This window comes from Taudactylus pleione, unplaced genomic scaffold (genome assembly GCF_031769625.1).
Source record: "Taudactylus pleione unplaced genomic scaffold, aTauple2 ptg000211l, whole genome shotgun sequence".
NCBI lineage: Eukaryota > Metazoa > Chordata > Amphibia > Anura > Myobatrachidae > Taudactylus > Taudactylus pleione.
The window spans coordinates 831627-851448 of NW_028284613.1; the positions used below are offsets into that span (position 1 = coordinate 831627).

A 19822-nucleotide genomic window follows, 5' to 3' on the forward strand; every position below is an offset into this window, starting at 1 on the left:
CTGCTATATAATGTAGAGAGGTTCGCAGTGACAGCCAGACTAGGGAGCATAGCAGTGACTGCCATATAATGCAGAGGTTCGCATGGACCATCAGATCAGGGAGTGTTGCAGTGACTGCCATATAATGAAGAGAGGTTCGCAGTGACCATCAGATCAGGGAGCGTCGCATTGATGTGCCATATAAATTATAATGCAGGGAGGTCGCAGTGAGCATCAGATCAGGGAGCATCGTAAAGATGTGCCATATAATGCAGAAAGGGTTCGCAATGACCGTCAGATCAGGGAGCGTCGCAGTGATGTGCCATATAAATTCTAATGCAGAGAGGTCACAGTGAGCGTCAGATTAGGGAGTGTTGCAGTGATGTGCCATATAATGCAGAGAGGTTCACAGTGACCATCAGATCAGGGAGCGTCACAGAGACTGCTAGATAATGCAGGGAGGTTCGCAGTGGCCATCAGATCAGGTAGAGTCACAGTGACTGCCATATAATGCAGAGAGGTTCGCAGTGACAGCTAGATTATGGAGCATCGCAGTGAATGCTATATAATGTAGAGAGGTTTGCAGTGACAGCCAGATTAGGGAGCATAGCAGTGACTGCCATATAATGCAGAGAGGTTCGCAATGACCACCTGATCAGGGAGCGTTGTAATGGCTGCCCCCAAGATAAAAATAACTACACCCCCCCTCAAATATCATTTAAACATGTACACCTCCACTGGCACTTATCTGCCTGGAAGGCTGTTCTGTCTCTGGTCCCTGCGGAGCTCCAGGGTACAGGAAGAGAAGACAAATACAGGTTAGACTAGAGAAAGGGTGGAGACTAGGGGTGAGGGGGCGGGGTCTTTAGCAGAGACAGGAGGCGATAGATTAATATAGCCAGACAGGGTAGGAGAGGGGGTGGGGCCGTCCAGTGAGGGGGCGGGGCCTTAGCCAGGGAGGGGAAGGAGCACGAGGGAAGGGACAGAGGACACAGAGAGGTAGGTGCACACACAGCCCCTGCAGCGGAGTGGCCTCAGAAGGAGTGCTGCTCAGTGTGCAGCCACAAGCTACATAGATGTGAGTGACAGACAGCTTGGTAACAGGCAGAGAATGCTGTCCAGCCGCTCTGATGCTGCTATAGTCATAGCGACTGAGAGCACTTTCTGCCTGTCACCTGGGCATCAGTCATCCCTCACTGAGGCAAAAGTCTACCGGCCCGGGGGGCATATGGCACCCTGCCCCCCGGCCCAGCCCGCCCCTACCTGTAGAGCAAATGCCTGAAAAAACTCCTCCACATGGACGAACCTACCCACTCTCAGTTCCAGAAACTAAAGCGATGTCGGAATATATCCAGGAAAATTTAGCCAAGGGGTTTATCAATCCATCTACCTCACCTGCAGGTGCCGGGTTCTTCATTGTAACGAAGAAAGATGGGGGACTTCGACCCTGCATAGATTACTGTGTGTTAAATGACATTACAATCATAAACCGGTATCCCTTACCCCTTATCACCGAGCTATATGACCGGGTAAAAGGAGCTACAGTATTCACTGAATTGTCCTTGCAAGGGCCTATAACCTCATCTGAATTCACACAGGAGACAAGTGGAAGACCGCATTGGTCTTAGCAATGCTCCTGTCAGGACTGCGACTATTTCAGTACATAAGATAGATTGCTTTCGCCAAAGTTCCATTGTGGTCATTGGAGGAGCTATCCTGCTTGCTGGCATGCTTCTCATTCAGGGGATAGAGTGTTAAAGTGATCATCTGTTTCCCAGGTGTCGTCAGGTTGTGGATGCCTAGATTGCTCATTATTTCAAATCTGATTCCATTTGGGTCACATGTTCTGTAACTTCCTATGGATCACAGACCTCTAGTATAAAGCATGTTACTAACTGTGTCTCAGTGTCTGTGCAACGTTGCTTTCAGGTATTTTCTTGGACTCCTGCCAGATCCCCGCTGTGCTTGTGGATTGCTGTGGACTTTGTCATATTCCAGATGAACTTCTGATGCCAGTTACCCGCTGCACTACAGAGAACAGCATTCCTATTGCCTAAGTATTGCTTACTGCTCTATCACTGTGGTTTCATCATTTTGCTGCACTATTTACTTTGCCTGTTGTCTTTCCGTTCCTGTGGATATTGAACTCATCCTTGTTACAGTTGTCAACTGCACTGTTACAGTATCATCTCTGCATCACGGGGCTCAACCCTGCTCCAAACTCTAGCCACGCTGCAGGGCTCAACCCTGTTCCGGAATCTCATCACATCACAGGGCTCGACCCTGCTTCAATCTTCTCTGCATCACGGGGCTCAACCCCGCTCTGAACCCTAGCCATGCCGCAGGGCTCAACCCTGTTCTGGAATCTCATCGCCTTACAGGGCTTAACCCTGTTCCGACTTCACTACACCACAAGGCTCAAGTTTGCTTCATCTCTCACTGCACCTCAGGGCTCGGCCCTGTCCCGGAACTATATTATTCTGCAGGGCTCGCTCTGCTCTGGATTTCCATTACTACAGGGTTCTACCCTGGCAAAGGTCCTCAATGCCATGCTGAGGTGTTAGCCTCATACTGGACTCGGGGTTCCCTACCATGTTAGTTCTTATATGTTTAAGACTGCTTATATATATTTGGGGATTTTCTCCTATATTTATTATTGCATATGTGAACCTCTGTGCTGTTTGAGACTTCATATGAGACCTTACTTATATTTATTTTGTGAATAAATTCTATTTTACTTTTATCCTGTGCTACTGAGTTTCATGAAAGGGTCATTCCTAAGAGCACCCCAATCTATTGTGCCTAGTAGGCCTGCCTCGCTCCAGGAGTCTCAAGTGTTGGCAGCCGTGACAGCTCCCGCAGGTTTTTAGAGTTTTGTTAATGAAATCTACACTACATCTCTGTAGTCATCTATCTCAACAATATCCTAATTTTCTCTTCCAATCTAGAGGATCATCAGCATCATGTAAGAGAATTATTTACTGATTGCGAAAGCAAGCTGAAGTTACCTCTACACCCTTCCTGGGATATATAGTCTCTGGTTTGGGATTAGAGATGGATCCGGAGAAGGTGCAAGCCATCCTGAATTGGTCACGGCCAATGTCTTTGAAGGCAATACAAAGATTTTTGGCTTTTCAAATTACTATCACAAGTTCATTAAAGGCTTCTCATCTCTAGTAGCACCAATTATGGCCTTGACACGCAAAGGAACAAACCCCACACAGTGGTCCCCTGAAGCCAAGACCGCCTTATAGCTGCTTTAAACAAACATTTATCACTGCACCAGTATTACGCCAGCCTGATGTAAATAGACCTTTTTTCTTTGAAGTCAACGCCTCTACTGTAGCAGTAGGGGCAGTTCTGTCACAAAAATTTGAGGATAATAAATTCCATCCGTGCGGACACTTCTCAAAGTTTTTACCCGCAGAAAATAATTATGCCATAGGGCCGCAAGAGTTGCTTGCAGTTAAACTAGCATTGGAGGAGTGGCATTATCTCCTTGAAGGAGCAAATTTACCAGTCACTATCTACACAGACTACCGGAATCTATTATTTTTGAAGAATATCCAATGTCTAAATACCAGATTGGCTCAATGGGCTATGTTTTTTGCACAATTTAATTTCACCTTGATCTTTCATCCAGGATCCCAGAATCAGAGGGCTGATGCTCTGCCTCACTCGATCATCCCAGAAATCCTACTGGAACCCAAAGAGAGCTTCCTGTCCTAGAACCCAGAGTTTTTGCTGCCACAAAAATTACTCTGCCTTTTGGGAACTACATAAGCAATTATTGGTATGGGCACATACATCCGGCTTTGCCGGACACACTGGTATCCATAAAACCACACAATTCTTACAACGTTCTTACTGGTGGCCATCTAGGAAGTCTGATCATCTTGCACAAAATGTGCACAGCATAGAACCTCCAGGCAAACTCCAGCTGGGAACCTTGTATCTTTATCAATTCCTACCTGTCCATGAACACATTTAGCGATGGACTTCGTAACAGACCTTCCGGCTTCCAGAGAATATACCACAATTTGGATGGTTATAGATCGATTTTCCAAAATAGTACATTTTGTCCATCTTAAGAAAGTTCCCTCCATCCCTGAATTGGTTCAGCATTTTATTCCTGAAATCTTTCGTTTACATGGACTACCCTCTGAAATAGTCTCCGATCGTGGAGTTCAATTTGTAGCAAAATTTTGGAGAGCTCTGTGCTCAGCATTACAAAGTTGAAGTTCTCAATGGCTTATCATCCTCAGACCAACAGAGTTACAGAATGTGTTAACCAGTATCTGGAAATGTTTCTTCGTATTCATCTATCCTCCTCGCAAGATAACTGGTTGGATCTTCTGCCTTGGGCAGAATTCGCACACAATATCCACTCCTCTCCATTCTTCACTGTTTATGGCACACATCTATGGGTGCTTGAGTTTCAAAGTTTACCAACTTTCGATCTACCAGCAGTTACATCCTCCTTACAGTACTTCTCCAAGATTTGTAAAAAAGTTTAATCTACAGTACACTGCAAAAAACTTCTTATCATTACAAACATTGGGCGGAGAAAAGAAAGAGATCAGTTCCAAGTTTGAAAGTAGGGGACCAAGTATGGCTTTCTACTCGAAACCTACGTCTATGAGTGCCGTCGATGAAATTCGCCCCTCGTTTTATTGGCCCGTTTCCAGTGGAAGGAGTTATCAACCCGGTTACTTATAAGCTCAAACTGCCTTCTTACATCAAAATTCCCAATTATTTTCACATCTCATTACTAAAGCCCCTGATTCTGAATCGGTTTCTCAAAACTCTGCCTTGTTCTCCTAAAGTATTCACCGAAAGAGGAATTGAATTTGAAATTAAAAATATCCTTGATTCCCGTCTTCGTTTTGGTCACCTCCAGTATTTGGTAGACTGGAAGGGTTACGGCCCAGAGGAACGTTCCTGGGTGAATTCTTTTGATGTCCATGCTCCCTTATTGGACCACAGGTTTCACTCTGAGATCCCAAGAAAACCCAAAAAGTGTCCAGAGGCCACTCCAAAAGGAGGGGGTAATGTCACGGGCCACTCTGGAGGAACACGGTGGGTCTGGGACTTACATGTCCGGGTGTTCTGGTGGGGTCCATCTGGTGGGGTTGCAGGCTGCTGGCTTTTAGTGCGGTGTGCAGGCAGGTCCCTGAGAAACAGCACTGGGTCTCTGGCATGTTTTAACTGCTGTGGCTGGGAGTCTCTGCAAACACTGCCGGGTGCCAATCCAGTATGAATGATTCACATGGGCTCCGACAGCCAATCCAGCTCCAGGCTTGGGTACTTAAGGCTTCCTGGGAGTTCTCAGGGTGCCAGTGCAACGTCTTCCACAGCTTGTCTGTGTGCTAGTTCTCTGTGCTCCTTGTCTTTTTTACCTTCAGTGTCCCAGTTGCAGTGTTCAGTTGGTGAATTTGTTTGCTGCCAGCTCCAGTACATAGTGCCATTGCCAGTGCCCTGCTCTTCTTGGTTCCGGTAATCTACCGCTTCCTGTGCTACATTACAGAGCCTCCTCCACCAGCATTCCCAGTCAGCACCGGTACCAAGTTCCCATACCTCAGCATCTCCGGAGCCGCGGTCTGCATTCCCGGTGGGGTTTAGTTTCCTTTTCCCTGTTATCTCCGTCCTCCGCATCTTCCAGCAAAGGTAGAGACTTTCATGAAAAAGAGCACCCTTCATCCAGCCTCGTTCCAATTTCAGGAAACTGCTCACAAGGATTTACCTGTACCCAGTCCGGGTCCATTTCCTACTACGGATTTGACTGGTAGATTCTGCTCTATCTTGGTGTTATTTTTGGGTTGTTTGGATGCTGATCTTTATGTGACAAAATATTGAACTATAATGGTTGAGATAGGTTGTGTTGACATTATGTACTCTGTGACAGAACATATAAAATTATGGATGAGATTTATTAGCTTTACATATGGGCTAATAAGGATGACTAGATAGCATAATGTGAATTAACAAAAAAATATCTATGGATTATTTATAGGCCTTATGTGTTGGTCGCGTGGTGACAAGCTCTGGTCACTGTGTGGCCATGGTGTGATGGATCTAATAGTGCGCTTATGATACTTGTCTAATAAAAATAATATTTATTCATAACCGATGCTAACTAGCAGCTCATTTTAATTACTAGTATTCTGACTTATTGGGCCAAATGTAATAGGGTGAGAGTTTAGAAAATGTGAGAGTTTAGCAGTAAACTCTCACATTGGTTGAGTTTTATCTTCAAAATGGGAAAACATCTGAATGAGATTTTAAATCATGAGAGTTCTTTAAGTCTAAAAAAACATGCAAGTTCGCTCTGTAATGGTGCATACACACGGTCAGATTTTTCCTTCAGATATGAACAATAACGATTTAAAAATCGTTCAGTCGTTCATATCTGAAGGAAAATCTGACATATCTGACATGCCTGAACGATGGACGATTTACAATGCGCGTTCCCGATGGTCAGATAACGATTTCTGACATCTGATGTGTTTGCAGTCAGACTTGGACGATTCCATTCATTTTAATGCAGTCAAAAATCGTTCAATCGTTCAAAACTTTGGTAAAATCGTTCAAATCGTTCAAATCGTTCAATCGTTCATCTGACAAATCTGACAAGTCTGATAAATCTGACCGTGTGTATGCACCACTACTTTGTTTTTGGACTCTGTTACATTGGCAAAGTTTAAAAAGTGTCAGAAACTCTCACTTTTCTAAACTCTCACCCTATTACATTTGGCCCATAGTGTTGCTAGGCGACCTTGATTTATAGATGATCTAAACATGGGTTACAATACACTATTGCACACTGGTGTGCTCCCACATTTTAAGTGGTCGGCATGTGACCAACCCAGTATTATATTAGTGACCAGCCACCTTTGGACATGTGCTAGTTCTAAATATGATGGCAAATAATGATTTAATTCAATAATTGTATAAGATATGTGAGTCCCATTATAGCTATGGGAAAAGGCTATTATTGTGTGTGGGTGGTTGCTTAGCATGGCTCTTGCTTCAGACTGGTTGTCACATACATGATGATCAACACACTGGTCTATGTTCTGATTATACTCTTCTCAGTATGGGGAATTGTTTTCAGCTTCCAATTTTGGGCCTCATTCAGAGCCGTTCGCTATATGCGTTCGTTCGTTCAAAAACAAGGGGTGGCTATGCAAATGATCCGTTCGCACATTGCAGTCTGTTCACACCTCTAAGTCTGAACGAGTGCGCAAAACATACGCTCTTTTATTTCTTAAAAACGCCCCCTGGCCGCTCGCACCATACGTCATGTCCGCTATTTATTAGATTAATCGAGTACATCGAACAGGATATGAACTGCTCGCTATTCTTGTGGTTGGTTTTTTCAACCGCTATTTTGCGAGCAGTTCTGAGTTAAAAAAAACCAAGTGACGTGGTCATTGACGCTGCTATATTAATTATGCACACCCATAAAACGCCCGTTTCGACCTTTAAGCACGCCTGCGTTCTGATCTCCACTCCCCGTTTTCAAGCACCTTCCCCTGTTACCACCCACATATGCCTCATTCTGTCACTCAAAATAGCAGGCACTCGCTATATTGCGTACAAATGTTTTTCGGCCGCACTGACTGGTTCGCGCATGCGTACTAAAAACCGTACGCATGCGCAGATGTGCGAACATCGCTCGGAACGAGCGTACTGCCGCTAGCGAGTGGCTCTGAATGAGGGCCATTGTATTTTAGGTGTTTGTTTGGGTTTAATTATTTATTGATTATGTTTTTACATTGTGAGTGGCGCCGCCCGATGACGTCACTTTCAGTACCGTGGAACCTGTCTACATTCCCGAGTTTGTGCGAAGTGACAGATTGGTTCAGTCTGTGAGAGGTTTCCTGGTGGGACCCGCTGCCGGCAAGTATTTGCACCTGTTATGCACTGTTTGCACTTTAAATGGATGGCTTATTGGCTATAATATTAAAATGAACTGAGACAAATATCTTTGCCACTTTATGGTGTGCTGACCTGTATTTTACCATACCCCTATGCTGGAGCTGGGAAAGTGAACGTCATTGAAAATTTGTTGAGGTCAAGCACCCAAACAGACATTTTGTAAGTGCGTGCAATTTCACTATGTATATATATTTACCAGATAAGATATATATAAAATCCTATTTCCTATTTGTACATTTATTGAACTAGGGCCCTCATTCAGAGCCACTCGCAAACAGCAGTACACTCGTTGCGTTCCGATGTTGACTAACCGCGCCTGCGTCGGTGTAACACTGCGCATGTGCGTACGGCAGATTGCGAGTTTTTTTGGTCTCGTTCGTCAAATAGCGTACAGGAAGTGACATGTCAAATGTGATTGACAGAACAGGGCGTTTTTGGGTGTTGACGGGGGTAAAGATGGAAAAACGCAGGCGTGGCGAGGCGTACATACATTAGCAGATGCGAGCGTAAAATGTGTACGGACCGACTCATACGTCACTGGATGATCCTCTTTCCCTTCAAAATGCTCGCACAGCTTAGGGTCTGGATTACTCGACCACATTGGCGATGGCCTTCTCCTCCATCCCGGCACTCCTCGATGTTGCTGCGATTAATCGCGGGTGGTCTGAACAGCAATTAGTGGTGGATTGAAAACCGGCTTGGTATGTGTTTTGAAAGTAGTTTTTTGTGTTAGCACAAAAGCGTACGCAGGTGGAAATCATAGCTGCTAATGTGATGATTACACAATCAATTTACGTACATTTGTGGTAGTTTCTTTTGGGCTCAATTTGTTGGTTAGGGCCTATTGTAACAATAATGTCATCATGTTTTTTTGGTTTTTCCCTTTTTCTTTTGGCCTGTTGAATTTGCCTCGTTATGTTAAATTTGAAACGTTCCTTAAAGAGCCCTTTTTTGGGGGGCATGTAAAATGTGGTTCTTGCCAGTTTGTGCCTTTTGGCCCAGGATTAAATGTAATCCATTGTGACAATAATGTGAGAATACAATGTCAGTTTTTTATTATTTTTTTATTGCTCAAACAAAAAATCACAAAAAAAAAAATTGGGGGCAAAGTTTTTTTGCAGGGTTCATTTCCAAAGTTACAATAATTGGGCCAACATAAAAGATTTATGAAATGTAGAACACAAAATTAAAAACAATTCACAAGAAAGGAGAGGGAAGTTTTGACCAGAAAGGAATATGAGCCAAGCACAGAAGGAGTGTGGGAAAAGTCGCCATTGCTTTCACCGTTTTTTCACCCGTTTGGCTGGGGGAGGGAGGGCGCCAGACCGGGTCCGGGATGTCATCGGGCTTGCCTGTCCAGAGGCAGATGTTGTGGCCTCTGGACTAGGCACAGGGCTAGGCACATTTGGAGGATTGGCTGATGTTGTGCCAGAGGAGGAGGATCCTGATGTTCCGGCAGGAAGGGAGGTCGGCTCCACCATGTGCTGGCGAACGAGCTGCTCCAGGGCATTGGCGATGCGGATGTTGGCCCTGGTATTTTCCGCCAGGGCCTGACCAATGGTCACATTGGCCGCAGCATTTTGTTCCAGGGCCTCAGCCACCCGTAGCAGACTGGCGTCCATCCTCTGCAGAATCTCCGTATGGAAATCCGATTTGAAATTGAGTTCTGTGAGGAGGGCCACTGCCTGCGAGGGGGACTGCCCTGGACTGGCTTCTGCAGGGTCCTCAGCCGGATGTACTGGTTCCTCCCCTGCAGAGCCAGCAGAAATTCGGCGGCCAAGGCTACCCTCTGGAGCAGACTCATCCGCCTGTGTCTCTGTTAGGAAAAATGAGAAAAGACTCACATTAGAATCTACATATTGGCCCACTAACATTTCAGAGTTGGTGACATCACAAGATTTACCTGGGACAACATGAGGAGCCGCAAAGTCTGGCATGTCCGTATCCATGTTGGACACGCCAAACACCTCCACAGGCTGCACACACCCCTGTGCCAGCTCTTCTAACTCCATCAACTCCAATGACACAGGGGTGGGACCCCCACCTGTCCCCCTTGCATGCCTAGCCCTGTCCGCGAGTTTTTGCTTTAGGCGATATTTGAAGTCGCCCCATCTGTGGGATAAAATGGAAACCATTATCCTTTTGTTTAAAATGGGGTTTGTTTTTAGGGGGGGCAAGTGTTTACTTACCGCCGTTTGAAATCCCGGGCTAGACGGACATAATCACCCACCCTATTGACAGCAACGGCTACCTCTTCCCACATTCTCCACTTCTGGCTTGTACTCATATTCCTGTCTGCCTGTGGCAGGATGTCCACACACTTCTGAATCAAAACCTCCATCTCCTTTCTTGTGAAATGTGGCTGCCTTTTTTTTTTGGCAGCTTTGGCCGGAATACTGGGCCCAGCAGCCTCTTCCATGTCATCCTACTCACCTATTTGTGTAAATATTCAGATTTCTCAAAATCACAACTTGCCCAATCTTATGTTTCAAATTAATCATTGAGACAAAATGCATGAAAGACTTACCGCCTGACTCTTGTCCATTGTTTCCCTGGTCTGTAGCCATGTCTGAGGTCCACACAAGAAATACACCACAATTTAAATGTGTTTTCGTGACGTATTTATACATGCGTCCTTATTTTGCGGCCGCATCATTGATTGTGCGTTCCTATGATCCCTCCTTAATTTGTACGGGAAACGAAACACTATTTATGGCTTGGTGTGTCTCGAGTCGAGGTGGCGTTTTTGGATTGTTGGAGGTTACCTTGGTCGGAGTTTCTTGTTTGCGGATAAAGGAGTTGGCGTTTGGAGTTTATTTTGTTTGCTAGATTTGCGTTTTTATTTTCCGTTCGCTTTTTTTGTTTATTTTTTTTTTGCCTCGTTTCTTGATTTGGTAAGTTTTGTGAAGTCTAACTTTGGTTCAATTGGTGTCTCATTGTGTTTCTTCTAGTTTTTAATTTTTGGATCCATAATTTCATCTCTTTTAGCTTTTTTTTTATATCGGACCCAAAGACCTTTTGATTTTGAATCTTATATATTTGCTCTTGGTAAGTCCATTTTTTATCTTGTATTTGCGAACTAATTAGCGCATTTTTCTGTTTGTATAGTGACTTGTATTTGCGAACTAATTAGCGCATTTTTCTCTGTTTGTATAGTGACTTGTATTGGCAAAATAATTAGCGCATTTTTCTATGTTTGTTTTTTGACTTGTATTTGCGAACTAATTAGCGCATTTTTCTCTGTTTGTATAGTGACTTGTATAGGCGAAATAATTAGCGCATTTTTAAATGATTATTAATCCTGTAAAATTGTTTGTGGTTGCCCTTTCGCATTTTTGGCTTACATTTCAACCCATTTTGATGTACTGTGTGCAATGTCGTTTTGCTCTTTGGCCAAATGTGTGTTTCGCCTATTTTATGTTTTGTCTAGCACAAAATTTAGAAACATAAATGCACAGACTAAACTTTTACAAATTAATATTGGGATTATTTTCAGTTTGGACGTATCATGACAATACCCCGGCATGTAAGCAGCAATGGATGCTATCATCAAGCTAAGTTGTTCTTAATTTTCTTTTGGGTTGGGTCCAAAGCCTTACATTCAAATCTTGCCATTTCAGGTTGATCTTGGGCGGATTGTTCTGGCCATGCTCCCGGAAGCCGACCAACCTCAATCTCGTCCCAGGCGTAGGCATCGTAGGCGTGCAAGGCCCCAGATATTTCGAACACGTGTCACCCTTTTTGGAATGCCCGATGATGAGGTTTTAAGACGCTACCGTCTTCCTCCCAAAATCATCATAGACAATCTCTCATTAATAGAGAGTGATCTTGAGCGGCAAATTGACAGTCCAACAGCAATACCACCACTTATGCAATATATGGCGGTGTTACATTTCTGTGCCTCAGGATCGTTTCAAACAATGGTGGGAATAGTGGCGGGCATCTCACAATCCTCCTTTTCAAGGATCCTGAGGGCAGTGATGGAGGCACTTTTCAAGCACCTCCATCATTTTATTAAAATGCCTTTGGATATGGGTGCCCTTAGTGTGGCCAAGGCCAATTTTTACCAAATAGCTGGCTTCCCACACATCATAGGGGTTGTGGATGGTACTCACATACCACTTCAGCCTCCAGCACGGCTGGAGGCAATATTTCACAACCGTAAACACTATCACTCCCTGAATGTAATGGTGGTATGTGATGCCTCCCTCCAGATCCTGTCCCTGAATGCAAAATTACCAGGAAGTGCACATGACTCCTTCGTCATCCGGCAATCAGGGATATGGCACAAATTAAACAACCTACAAGCTGGTGATGCGTGGCTTCTGGGTAAGTGGAGACCTTTAGTACATAACAATGTTAAGCTTGGTACACAGTGATCCTGATGTTGTCTATTCTTTTTCACAGGAGACAGTGGATACCCTTGCATGCCCTGGCTGCTCACTCCTTATTTGGCTCCCACACCAGGCCCACAAAGTGAGTTTAATACCGCACTTACAGCCACCAGGCAAGTGGTGGAGCACTGTATTGGCCTTTTAAAAGGCCGATTCAGATGCCTCCACCGCTCTGGTGGCGAGCTCATGTATTTGCCGGATATGGTTTCGAAAATTGTGGTCCTGTGTGGGATCTTTCACAACATCGCCATAAGGAGTGGTGTTCCAATGCAGCCAGAGGATGCCTTACCTGAGGATGGCCCCCCCGAGGTTGGTCGGAGGTCAGTATGTGGGGGGGCCATACGCGATGATGTGGTGGCCCGATATTTTAGGTCATTATTGACCAAACAACAGTGTGTATACCCAATGTGTTACGGTTTTTTGGCGTTCATCTTTTTTTATACTAATTCTTGCACCATCTTCTGTTTGTTTGCATAATCTTTGGCACTCCCACGATGACTACTTCCTGCTACCCTTCAAAAACCTTTATGTGGAAACTTCTGGAATATATTATGACACCCATATTGCAACGCCATATTTTTGAAATCATGTGGGCATGGACCTTCGTCAACCAGTTCTTGATTTGTTGTGTGTTTGTTTCCTGTTTTTGGTATGTGGTGTATTTCTGATTATCACTGTGTTTTTTGTTTGTGAGTGACCACTTTGTATTTTGATTTCTGTTGTGAATAAATATTTGGAGAGTGTAATTTGTTTCCTTTTTGGGCACGTTAGAAGCAAGTGTAAACAAACTCCCAAATGTTAATTTTACCTAAGAGGTAACCCAGTAATGAAGCAAGTGGAGCTAAAATGTAATATGTTTTCGGGGTACTAACCAACACACCAAGGAATCCTGTACAATCAGTTGCCTTCGTAAGATTGTCCTAAGCAGATTGGCCACCAAATAGGAACCTGAAAAATGTTGTAAACTATCATGTTGTCCACCCCAAAAAAGGAAAATGACATTGGTACTGGGAGGGGTTTCTTGTGCCTGTTTGCATTCAAAATACAACACACAATCTGTAGTGAGATTCTGTGGCAATCCTTGCTTGAAGAGTCTACTTATGTCAGTGTAAAGAATCTTGGATTTACTAAAAACGCATGAGACCGAGCTTGACTTAAAACTGATTTATTAGGAAACAATTAGAAAAAAAAAAAAAAAACTAATTCCTAAGGAGGACCAACAGATGGTCAAGGCCCTGCAGAAGCCCGGTGACCTGCTCCCACATACGGGCCACACACTGACAGATTTCTGCCCGACGCCTCTGTTCCTCTGTGGGTGACAAAAGTTTGGAGATTAATAAATCTATAATGAAGCAACATTCTAAAAAAAACACAAAACAAGCAAACCAAAACTTAAAAGCTTGTGGCCAAAAAAAACATTACACGGATAAAACCCAGCACCCCAAAATGTCCTAGGCCAAAAATACAAGGGCCCTAAAAAAATGCACACAGGTGTGATATGTGTATGGTGAAATCAGCAGGAACAGGTAAAGACAACCCCCAAAAATACCCTAAGGCAACAGAAAGCCAACAAAAATGGGGACGACACATGATTACAAACACAGTTTGTGGTGCCCAAAATAAAATTAAAAAACATATCGTTCGGCAAAACGCCAGAGCCAGAAGCCACTCCCTGGACCACCTCGGAGGGGGCTACATTCCCCAAACCTAGGGGCAGGGTGTTTGAAGAATCCTGGGAGGGGGTATTTGGAGGAGGGACGGATGGAGGAGAGGGGGAATTGGGCTGAAGGGGAAGTAGACCTGAAATCTCGGCCACAGGGTCTGGGGAGGAGGGGGTAATTGAGGAATTGGGGGTTGGAGAGAGGGGCCGGGACCGGCGTCTTGTCTGGCGATGACGCCGTAGTCTTTGCTGTTCCCCTAAAAAATGAAAAAAATATTGTGGTTAGTTTCAACAGGAATCCAAAATAAAATAAAAAAAATAAAAAAAATGTACAATGACTAAATAGGACAGACATGAAAACATGCACATGCAGATATGACTACAATGACTAAATAGGACAGACATGAAAACATGCACATGCAGATATGACTACAATGACTAAATAGGACAGACATGAAAACATGCACATGCAGATATGACTACAATGACTAAATAGGACAGACATGAAAACATGCACACGCAGTTAGGGCCCACAAGATAAACTTGAAAACCACAGTCCATAAAACTTACTTTCCGCGATCTGCATGTGAAAGCATGCCAGCAAGCGGGGCGTACGCCGGTGCAGGTCCGACCACCTGCGCTCCAGCTGGCCAATATGTTGGCGTGAGCCGAAGGAGCGCAGGCGGCGACGTACCTCCGCATATGCGGAACGTTTTCGGCTATTTGAGATGGGTGGAGGCTGACTGGTGATCCGCCTGTCCATCACCTCCGTCAGCACCAGCAGTTCGCGCCTGGTGAATGCGGCGGATCTCATGATGGCAATGGTGTTTTTTTAGAAAAATATTTTTAATAAAGCACCCAAAACAAATTTGATTGGCTAATGTATTTGGGAAATTAACAGGACAAATTCTATTGGTTAGTGTATGAGTCATGTGTTCGACAGGGCCACAAATCTCTTGAGAGTTATGATAGGCTTGATGCAGTGACATGCGTAAGCAAATTTCAATAAAGAAATGAACCACAGAAAATTTGTGGGGATACAAACAAATAGAACAATTGTTTAATTGGGGCTAACATGTCTTTTGAACAATAAAAGCGAAGGTTTCAGCCGTACGTATTCTGCGAGTAAACACAAACACGGACAAGATTAAAGTTTATTGCATTGTGTTGAAAAAAAAAAAACAATTAAGCTAATTGATACATTGATTGGCATGATACGATTGAGGGAGGTAGGCAGAAAAAACGAGCAGGTAATCGGAATCTGACAGTCCCACTTCCGGTTTGTACTTGTGCGTGCGTTCCCTTCAAGCCATTTCGGGGATGTACGCTCGCTATTTGGCACGCTCGTTAGTTAGAGGAGGGGTCGGCTGAGTTTGGGGCGGATTTTTAGCTGCGTACGAAAATACGAGCGAGTGCTTGAATTTAAATATTTTTTTGCGTACGCCGAACGTACGTACGCCCAATTGCGAGTGGGTCTGAATCAGGGCCTATGTGCTTTTATTAGACATTGTAGATTATTGATGTTGATTTTTCCATTTAGATTTATAATTGTTGAAACTACTTACCAAATTTAACTGCTATTAAATGTTATATATTGTTACACATCCTAACAGAATAATTCTAGTTGGTATCTTTTGCTTCAGATTCAGTCAGTCAATGTGTTATCTTATCACCTTTATTTCTTAATATGCTTCAGTCAATTGGGAAATAATAACCAGTGAATATTCATGGATTTGGTATATCAGGGGCATGGTACACAGTGCTAGTCTCATAACAGGCAGAACTGCAGCCTGAGAAAATCTTTGTCTACTCTCTAGAGAAAAAATGCTTTTACCCACAATCCTAGGCTGCTGTAGATCCGTCTGCTGTGTTTAATTCTACAAGAAAGAATCATCCTGCCTTTTACGACTGCTGTGTATGGAATACATGACTTGAAATGTTATTATGCCTGTTATAATTTGCTGAATGAATCTGCCTGCGTTCTGACAGTGGTACATTTCAGAACAAAAGGATGCTATAGAGGAAATGATGTTGAGAAACTCCTCCAATCAAGCTGAGACAAAGGGTGTAGCTTCCTTAGAATAAAAGCTGTTAGTAAGCAGATGTATTTGACGGGCTGAGGCAGGATGTTCATTGCTGTAAGGTGAATATACATCATTAATGGATTACATAATACAGTAGAAATGTGATTTTTAATGTTTATGCTGCTGGTTTCTCTTAATAAACCTGATTAGTGCAGAGATTTGCAGAAATACAGAGATAGACCTAAAGTACCCCATAGCCTTAATGATAGCGATAACTTATATTTCTTCACTACCAATCAACACATTGTAATTACTATGATCCCTTAAACTTATCTCTACAATTTTTTTATTTATTTATATTCATAGCTCAGCAGCATTTGTTTCTTTCTCCTTCTCTTTTTTAATCCTATTGTTCCTTGCAAGTATTTTATATGTGTATTATTTCTTGCTAATGCTGGAGATTATTTATATGTATGTATTTATTACCAGTTATTTATATGACGCACACATATTCTGCAGCGCTGTACAGAGAGAATATTTGGCCATTCACACTTTATTCTCCATGTATTGAATTTTCAGCCTTTATTATATGTATGTTTTTTATAAACCTTATGTGATATTTTTGTCTAAATAATTATATAAAATAAATGGTCAAGCGCAAGAGGCATTTCTAGAGAGGAGGGGGCCCATGTGCAGTCTCCGTCACGTTCCCCCTCCTCTCTGTCTGGCGGCCGGCAGCGCACTGAGCTGTGCGCGGCCAGCGCTGGAGTTATAGACTCTGGGCACTAGAGTGCACCCAGAGTCTATAGCGTATGCACAGGTCACCGGGTAAATGGCCGCGGTGGCCATTTTCCCTATACTGCGCATGTGCAAACGATGGCAAAATGGAGCGGTAATTTTTAGAGTGCCGGATCCCCTCTCCGACGTGGGACTCTGGAGAGGTAAGTATGCTATGGGTGCAGGGTGTGCGGTGCGGGGCCCCCCCGGACCCAGGGGCCCGTGTGCCCCGCACACCCTGCACCCATTACAGATACGCCCCTGTCAAGCGCTCCCTATGTGCCTTTATGGTCCTTTAATATTATTCATTTTTTTAGTATCTCCAGAATACTTATTGGGAGCTGCTATTAGGAAAAACACCTGTGATATTTATTTGTTTTCATTTAGGATTGCGCCTGATTTAGATTTTTAGGATTCGTTTGTTTAGTTTTATTCCTAAAAAGCTTAGCCATATATTGCTACCATTTTGCTATTTCTATCATATGTTTATTGACCATAAATTTGTATCGAAATATAATAATTTCAGTGAAGGTATATATTTTATGAAGGTATGCTCTGTATATCATTATTACATAACATGAAATGTAAAGTTGTGGAAGAATGCACTGTTATGGTTCATTTATTAATGATCCTACTTGCAATGCAATCTGGGCATATTACTGCCCATTGCAAGATGCGATCATAGAGATGGAATATATTAACCAGCGCCCGCAGGGACAGGGACTCCGAAAGGCGCCCGTCCCTGCAATGCACCCGGAGTGCTGCCGGGGCTACTGTGCACGCGCAGTACTGCTAACTGCACATGCGCGGCCGCCATTGCGGGGGAGGGTTCCGGGTGAACCCTCTGCAGGCTAAATATGCAAAGTGGAGTCTGAGGATACAATTTGTATTTTGAAATGCACAGGAATATATAGATTTGTTTAGCAGAAGCTTTGAGTATTACCAAAAAATCCATAGGAAGGAATTTTCAGACATGAAGGGGTTTATTTACTAAGCATCAGGTTCTAATATTCGGTGCTTGCGATCTAGTTTATGGCTGAAATATAAAACAGCAATGCTTTTACTAGCCATGTTTTGCTAGTAAAATCATTGCCCTTTTTAATTTTGGGCATAAACATGTTTGGAAGCACTGGGCTTTACAAGCTGCCACTTAGTAAATAAACCCCAAAATGTACATTATAATGCAATTATTTTAAAAAAAAACTTGAATGAAAATAAAAATTTTACCTTTTGTTTAATATAGTTATGAACTGTTTTTTTTTTTTGCAGTTCGATTAAAATCAAATTGCTCATTGGAGAAGTCAACAATGGACCATGCTGATTGTCTACACTAAAGATTGCAATTTCTTTGTATAAAAACTTTCAAAGGTTCCTCAGATTCTGGTTTCAGAAATATTTCTACATTCAAAGAGCTGAGAATATGGAAAATAGAGATACTTCAAGATGGCGTTGTTGGAGTGGTCGTGGTTATTTAGTGGGCGCAACCTCCACCTTTATGTCCACAGTTTTGACCTTTCCCATTTACAAGACAATTTTTCGACAGCAACTTCACACATTGACCATTCAGGATGCCACACTTCAGTTAAGCAGAGAAGGTATTAAACATCTCTACCGTGGCCTAGTACCCCCTCTCATGTCAAAAACTGTACAAGGAACTTTGCTTTTTGGCATCCAAGGGAGCTTCCAACATTTTTTTTCTCGGGGCGGTACAACAGGAATTGGATCTTGTGTTCTTTCTGGATTTGTATCCGGGGCAATAGAAGCCACCCTTCTTGTACCATTTGAAAGGATACAGAACATTCTGCAGGATGGTCGTAACAATGCCAGATTTCCAAGTGCCAGCTCCATCTTGCAAGAGTTCCAAACCTACAGCAAAAGACAATATATAACAATTGGAGTTTACAGAGGCTTTTCTATAATACTAGTCAGAAATATGTTGGGAAGTGCTATTTTTCTTTCCTGTAAAGAGCCAATGAGAGATATGTTGAACATTCAAGGACTTCCAGTCTGGGCACCCTCTCTAGGCTCTGGAGCTATCAATGGTGCCTTTACCTCGTTGGTGCTTTATCCACTGAGTGTTCTTGTAGTAAATATGCAGGCAGAGGTGGGACATGGACTGCCTCGTGTAAGGAAAGTGGCAGTGGATGTTTGGAGAAAAAGTGGGGGAAGAATCTCACTGCTGTACCGTGGAACATCTCTCATTGTCCTACGGTCTTGTCTAACTTGGGGTGTGACAAATTCTATTCATGATACACTGAGCAGATAATGCACACATACTTGCCTACTTTTGAAAAATAATTTCAGGGAAATTTACTTAAATCCAAATGTAAATGAGCCCCAGAGCAGTTAGTAAGATCTACTTGATGATGAAAACACACTGATACTTTTGGGCTCGCTCATGTATTGTGTTTTACAAGGAGTATCATATAAGTGTCCAAAGGAAACCTTACGTGAAAATGCATGTAGCCATGGGATCATTGTGCCTTATAACCAATGCAGGGAAATGGCACTGATTATATTTAAGTATATACCAACTACATAATGGGGGTAAGGTGCAATCAGGGATATTGCTGGACTCTTCAGGGAGCCAGGGACATTACTACTATTTCAGGGAGTCTCCCTGACAATCAGGGAGAGTTGGAAAGTATGAGTAGCATTAATAAAAAAACAAGTAAATACATGACTTTATTTATAGAATTGATATATATGTATGTGAACAATGGTAATTTATGAAGCTGTCATGAAAAGTAAAATGTTATTTTCATTGTATTCTAGCACATATGCCATAGGATAAATCCATTTATCAGAAATATGTTTGTGTGCTTACATAAGACAAAATACATAAAAATATTGCATGTCACAGTGTATTTTCCATGCACAAATGCTCCTACTTTTCCACTTCTATAAGTGCATACATTGGAACATATCATTTCCATATTCCACCCTTTGATGGTATGTCTGACCAGGCACTTTGTGCAACATTTGTAGATTTACAAACTGAGCAAAAAAACAAACAAACATTCCAAATATCTTTAAAATAAAAATAA

General features: G+C 43.0%; 1 protein-coding gene across 1 annotated transcript; it reads left to right on the forward strand.

Moving 5' to 3' along the window:
* The first annotated feature begins 15902 nt into the window (after positions 1 to 15902).
* SLC25A53 (solute carrier family 25 member 53) lies at positions 15903 to 19439 on the forward strand. Its single transcript, XM_088478219.1, has 2 exons — positions 15903 to 16117; positions 18045 to 19439. The coding sequence occupies exon 2, from the start codon at positions 18196 to 18198 to the stop codon at positions 19039 to 19041; it is 846 nt and encodes a 281-aa protein (XP_088334345.1). The 5' UTR covers positions 15903 to 16117; positions 18045 to 18195; the 3' UTR covers positions 19042 to 19439.
* The last annotated feature ends 383 nt before the right edge of the window (positions 19440 to 19822 follow it).

Bases quoted from the DNA above. Each gene is read 5' to 3' on its own strand.
- SLC25A53 (XM_088478219.1), top strand. From the start codon at position 18,196: ATGGAAAATAGAGATACTTCAAGATGGCGTTGTTGGAGTGGTCGTGGT.